The sequence below is a fragment of the Lucilia sericata genome, unplaced genomic scaffold, assembly GCF_015586225.1.
Source record: "Lucilia sericata isolate MDLA Ls3-8-SP2 unplaced genomic scaffold, ASM1558622v1 Contig001284F_arrow, whole genome shotgun sequence".
NCBI classification, from domain to species: Eukaryota; Metazoa; Arthropoda; class Insecta; order Diptera; family Calliphoridae; genus Lucilia; species Lucilia sericata.
Window position 1 is genome coordinate 79,070 of NW_023995234.1, and position 6,034 is coordinate 85,103.

The window sequence follows — 6,034 nt, forward strand, 5'->3', positions numbered from 1 at the left end:
ACTGAACTAGAACTGAACTAGAACTGAACTAGAACTGAACTAGAACTGAACTAGAACTGAACTAGAACTGAACTAAAAACTAGAACTGAACTAGAACTGAACTAGAACTGAACTAGAACTGAACTAGAACTGAACTAGAACTGAACTAGAACTGAACTAGAACTGAACTAGAACTGAACTAGAACTGAACTAGAACTGAACTAGAACTGAACTAGAACTGAACTAGAACTGAACTAGAACTGAACTAGAACTGAACAGAACTGAACTAGAACTGAACTAGAACTGAACTAGAACTGAACTAGAACTGAACTAGAACTGAACTAGAACTGAACTGAACTGAATAGAACTGAACTAGAACTGAACTAGAACTGAACTAGAACTGAACTAGAACTGAACAGAACTGAACTAGAACTGAACTAGAACTGAACTAGAACTGAACTAGAACTGAACTAGAACTGAACTAGAACTGAACTAGAACTGAACTAGAACTGAACTAGAACTGAACTAGAACTGAACTAGAACTGAACTAGAACTAGAACTGAACTAGAACTGAACTAGAACTGAACTAGAACTGAACTAGAACTGAACTAGAACTGAACTAGAACTGAACTAGAACTGAACTAGAACTACTAGAACTGAACTTGTTAGATATTGTAGTTAATATACCTTGATTACAAGAAAAACAATCTGGCAGCTCTATAAGCTGTCATAGGATTAAGCGATAAAAACAAAGAATAGAATATAAGAATATGAACTAAATAAAAAGGCCACTTGAATTCGGCAGCTTGAACAAAACGTGTGCTTATTTTTAAATGGTGTAAATACACAGCAAATGGCGACGAGGATAAAAAAAAAAAAAATTTTAGTTTTCAAGTATATTATTAAATCAAACATATGTAATTACATATTTAATAAATAAAAGAAAAAGAAAATTTAAAATGCCGGAAACTAGTTCGAGCAACAACACAGCAGCTGGTGGATCACCAATAACTTTACTGCCAACACAACCCATTGCAGATTTTGTCCCAAATGTCGATAAGTGGCAATTGTGGCATGAAAGGTTGGAAATATATCTGTGTGAGATTGATTGCAAAAACGACAATGTAAAGAAGTCGATTTTATTAAAGTCTATTGGAGCAGAAGCGTATGGAGTTTTGCATAGCTTATGTAGCCCGCAATCGCCAGTTGCAAAAACATATAAGGATTTATGTGAAGTGTTGAAAACACATTTTACGCCACCAACTATCATATTTCATGAAAGGAAAAATTTTCATGATGCAGTTATGGGTGAGAATGAAACTGTCTCCAATTGGTTTGCACGTATAAAAAAACTTGCTTTAAATTGCAAATTTGGTGAGCATTTGGACGCTTTCATATTAGACAAATTCTTAATTGGACTTCCGTCGAGAATTTTCGAACGAATCTGTGAAGAAGATGAGAGGTTATCTTTAAATGATGCTTTTAAAAAAGCCTTAATTTTGGAGACAAAATTTAAGTCATCGAGTAATGTGAGTGAAAGAGACGACGTTAATTTCATAAAACGAAACACGTGGAAAGGCAGCAGAATAGACCAAAAGCGCGGTAACAAAAACAGCACTGAAAGCAGAGGCAGCGGTAGTGGCAGAGATTACGGCAACAAACACAAAAATAAAGGCAAAGAATGTGTGCACTGTGGATGGCGAAATCACAAATCTGCAGAATGCAGATTTAAAGAAAGTAAATGCCATTCTTGTGGCAAACTAGGTCATTTAGCATCAGTTTGTCATTCCAAAAGAAAAGTAAATTATGTATCGGAAAACTCAGATTTTTCCCAGTTTGATGATTCTTACAATTTTTCCATCTTTAGTATTGAAAGTAGCAATCAGATGAGTCTTTACACACTACCAGTGATGATAAATGGATACCATTTAGAAGCTATATGTGACACTGGAGCATCTTGCACGTTGTTGTCTAAATCGTTTCTTCACAAATTAAAAATAAACGAAAAGGATATTCGTCCTTGTAAAACTTCGTATATAAGTTACAGTGGTAACAGTATTTCAATTTTTGGTGAGTTTCTTGCAAATATTACTTATAAAGGTCTTACAAAAAACATAGTTGTTATTATAACAAACACGGAAAACCCCCCTTTGTTAGGAAGGACATTTTTAAGAGCTTTTAACTTCGAGTTAAACCGGGTTAATACTATTGAGAAATGTGATTTAAGTGCTGTTGGTGAGCAAATAAAAGACGAATTTGCGGACGTATTTGATAAAGGTTTAGGAGCTTACAAGTGTGCTAAAATTTCTTTATCGATAAATGAAACGGCAAGGCCAATTTTTTTTAAGCCGCGCCCGTTACCACTTGCATGGAAATCTCAGATAGAGAACCAACTTCGCGACTTAATTGAGAATGACATTTTGGAGCCTATAGATCACTCAGATTGGGGAACACCAATTGTTCCAATTTTGAAACCTGATGGTAGTTTTCGTTTGTGTGGTGATTTCAAGGTCACGATTAATAAACATCTGATTGATTTCAAATATCCATTGCCCAGAATAGATGAGGTTTTTGCAGCATTACAAGGTGGGTGTTTGTTTACTAAATTAGATCTTTCAAACGCGTACAATCAGCTGTTGTTGGATGAAAAATCACAACTTTTATGTACATTAAGTACCCACATAGGCACTTTGAAAATGAAAAGGCTACCGTTTGGGATTAAGACGGCAGCAGCAATTTTTCAGAAGACGATAGAGGGCGTGTTAAGGGATGTGTCAGGTGTTGTAGTGTATCAGGATGATATAACCGTAACAGGTAGGAGCTTACAGGAACACATGAATAATTTAAAGATGGTATTGAGTAAACTACGCAATGCAGGGTTCAAATTAAATGTAGGTAAATGTAAATTTTTTGAGGAGAAAATATCTTATTTGGGTTTTACCATCGACAAAGATGGTTTGAGCAAAAATGAAGATCGTATTGTTTCTATAGTGAATGCTCCACCCCCACAGAATGTACCACAGCTCAGAGCGGTAATCGGGATGCTGAATTATTATTCTAAATTTATTAATCGCTTTGCAGAGAAAATGGTACCTCTTTATAATTTGTTAAAAAAGGATGTAAAATTCCACTGGTCAAAAGAATGTCAGACATTTTATGAAAATTTAAAGCGTGATGTCACGTCAGACCAAGTATTAGTACATTTCAACCCTAATTTACCAATAGTACTCGCCACTGATGCTTGTAATACAGCAGTGGCAGGTGTATTATCACACATTTTTCCAGACAAATCTGTAAGGCCAATTGCTTTTGTATCTAGAGCACTCACAAAAACGGAAATTAATTATAGTACGTTAGAGAAAGAAGCCCTCGCGATCATATTTTGTGTGACAAAGTTGCGTCAATATTTATTGGGCAACTACTTTACTTTGAAAACAGACCATAAGCCGTTGTTAACTATTTTTGGCGAATACAAAGGTCTGCCACTGATGGCTTCTGCTCGTTTGCAGCGCTGGGCCTTAATCCTTTCTGGATTCAACTATTCCGTAGAACATGTTAAGGGAACATTGAATGATGCGGATAATTTATCTAGAATGCCACAAGTACCGCTAGTTGAAGACTATGTCGAATGTAATTACATTAATTTGATTGAAAAGGAGAATGTGTTTGATTTTAATTTTAAGAAAATTGCTAAGGAGACAAGACGTGACCCCATATTGTCGAAAGTTGCTAGCGCTATTAACATGGGCACGGTACATCAATTAAAAGGTGATGAATTTAAACCTTACCGGGATAAGGGAGATGAATTGTCGGTCGAATATGACTGTGTACTTTGGGGATATCGCTCAGTAGTTCCCGCGAAGTTGCGAAAATCAATATTAGAGAGCTTGCATAATTCTCATTTTGGTATCGTCAAGACTAAAGCCTTGGCTCGTTCTTATATTTGGTGGCCGGCAATCGATAAGGATATAGAAATTCTTATCAAAAATTGTAGACCATGTCAAGAACTACTACCGAGTCCTGAAAAAAGTGTTTTAATACCTTGGAGTCCAACAGAATCTGTTTGGAGTCGTCTTCATATTGACTTTGCAGGACCTATTAAGAATAAGTATTTGTTGATTGTGATTGATTCATTATCGAAATGGGTTGAAGTCTACATAACTAATGAGATAACATCGCGTTTTACAGTCAATAAGCTCAGAGAATTGTTTAGTAGATTTGGTTTAGTTAATACCATTGTAAGTGATAATGGACGTCAGTTTGTTTCACATGAATTTAAAACTTTTTTGAAAATGAATAATATTAAGCACATTTTGACAGCTCCTGGACATCCGTCCACTAATGGTCAAGCGGAGAATATTGTAAAAACTGTAAAAAAATCTCTATTGGCTAATTTAAAGGAAAATTATAATGCGGACCTTAATGTTTTGTTAAATCAGTTTTTAATTGATTACCGCAATACTCCACATTGCTCAACTGGCGAATCGCCAGCAAAACTTCTTCTTGGTCGCTCACTTAAAACTCGTTTCGATATTTTAAGACCTCCTTTGGTGAAGGAGAAAATAAAGGAGTGTCAAGAAAAAAGTGTCCTTCTTCACAAAGGAAAGCGTAGTTTTCAATTTTCTGAAGGTGAAAAAGTTTTGATCAGAAATTATAAAGATTGCAATAAACCAAGCTGGTCACCAGCTACAGTTAAACAAAAATTGGGAGAACAAAATTATTTGTGTATTATGTCAGACAACAACCGGGAAATAAAAAGACATTTAGATCAAATCCGTAGTTTGGACGAAAATGATCCACAATACACCAATAATTTTGATAATTCTAAACGAGAGAATGTGTTGTCTGAAACAAACAACGAAAACAACAATGATGCAAGTCTTCCACCAATTAATGTCAAAAATGAGAATGGAGAGGTAGTGTGTGAAGATACATCAAATAGAAACTTAAGACCTAGAAGAGATGGTAAGGTAGTTAAATCAAGTTTAGCATTTTCAGATGTTGAAAAATAAATTAATTATTGTTTATGAACTTCGTTGTATCAACACATCTGTATAATATTTAATTAAAAATGTTAAAAATTATTGTTAAAATTTATTATTGTTAAAATTTGTTATTTGAAATTTGCATGATTATATTGTAAATTATATACATATATCTACTAGAATTAATATAATTTTTTATAAATATCTGAAAATGAATTTAATAATCATAAACTATTTTAAGGAGAGGCGTGTTAGATATTGTAGTTAATATACCTTGATTACAAGAAAAACAATCTGGCAGCTCTATAAGCTGTCATAGGATTAAGCGATAAAAACAAAGAATAGAATATAAGAATATGAACTAAATAAAAAAGGCCACTTGAATTCGGCAGCTTGAACAAAACGTGTGCTTATTTTTAAATGGTGTAAATACACAGCAGAACTAGAACTGAACTAGAACTGAACTAGAACTGAACTAGAACTGAACTAGAACTGAACTAGAACTGAACTAGAACTGAACTAGAACTGAACTAGAACTGAACTAGAACTGAACTTGAACTGAACTAGAACTGAAATAGAACTGAACTAGAACTGAACTAGAACTGAACTAGAACTGAACTAGAACTGAACTAGAACTGAACTAGAACTGAACTGAACTAGAACTGAACTAGAACTGAACTAGAACTGAACTAGAACTGAACTAGAACTGAACTAGAATTGAACTAGAACTGAACTAGAACTGAACGAGAACAGAACTAGAACAGAACTAGAACAGAACTAGAACAGAACTGAACTAGAACTGAACTAGAACTGAACTAGAACTGAACTAGAACTGAACTAGAACTGAACTAGAACTGAACTAGAACTGAACTAGAACTGAACTAGAACTGAACTAGAACTGAACTAGAACTGAACTAGAACTGAACTAGAACTGAACTAGAACTGAACTAGAACTGAACTAGAACTGAACTAGAACTGAACTAGAACTGAACTAGAACTGAACTAGAACTGAACTAGAACTGAACTAGAACTGAACTAGAACTGAACTAGAACTGAACCAGAACTGAACT

General features: G+C 34.5%; 1 protein-coding gene across 1 annotated transcript; it reads left to right on the forward strand.

Moving 5' to 3' along the window:
- The first annotated feature begins 938 nt into the window (after positions 1-938).
- LOC119610822 (uncharacterized protein K02A2.6-like) lies at positions 939-4,991 on the forward strand. Its single transcript, XM_037966203.1, has 3 exons — positions 939-1,060; positions 3,299-4,340; positions 4,419-4,991. The coding sequence occupies exons 1-3, from the start codon at positions 939-941 to the stop codon at positions 4,989-4,991; spliced, it is 1,737 nt and encodes a 578-aa protein (XP_037822131.1).
- The last annotated feature ends 1,043 nt before the right edge of the window (positions 4,992-6,034 follow it).

Excerpts from the sequence above, each read along its gene's own strand:
- LOC119610822 (XM_037966203.1), top strand. The coding sequence starts at position 939 with ATGCCGGAAACTAGTTCGAGCAACAACACAGCAGCTGGTGGATCACCA. Across the intron at positions 1,061-3,298 it reads TGGCAATTGTGGCATGAAAG|AGCACTCACAAAAACGGAAA; the intron begins GTTGGAAATATA and ends TTTTGTATCTAG. Across the intron at positions 4,341-4,418 it reads ATGGTCAAGCGGAGAATATT|TTTTTAATTGATTACCGCAA; the intron begins GTAAAAACTGTA and ends TTGTTAAATCAG.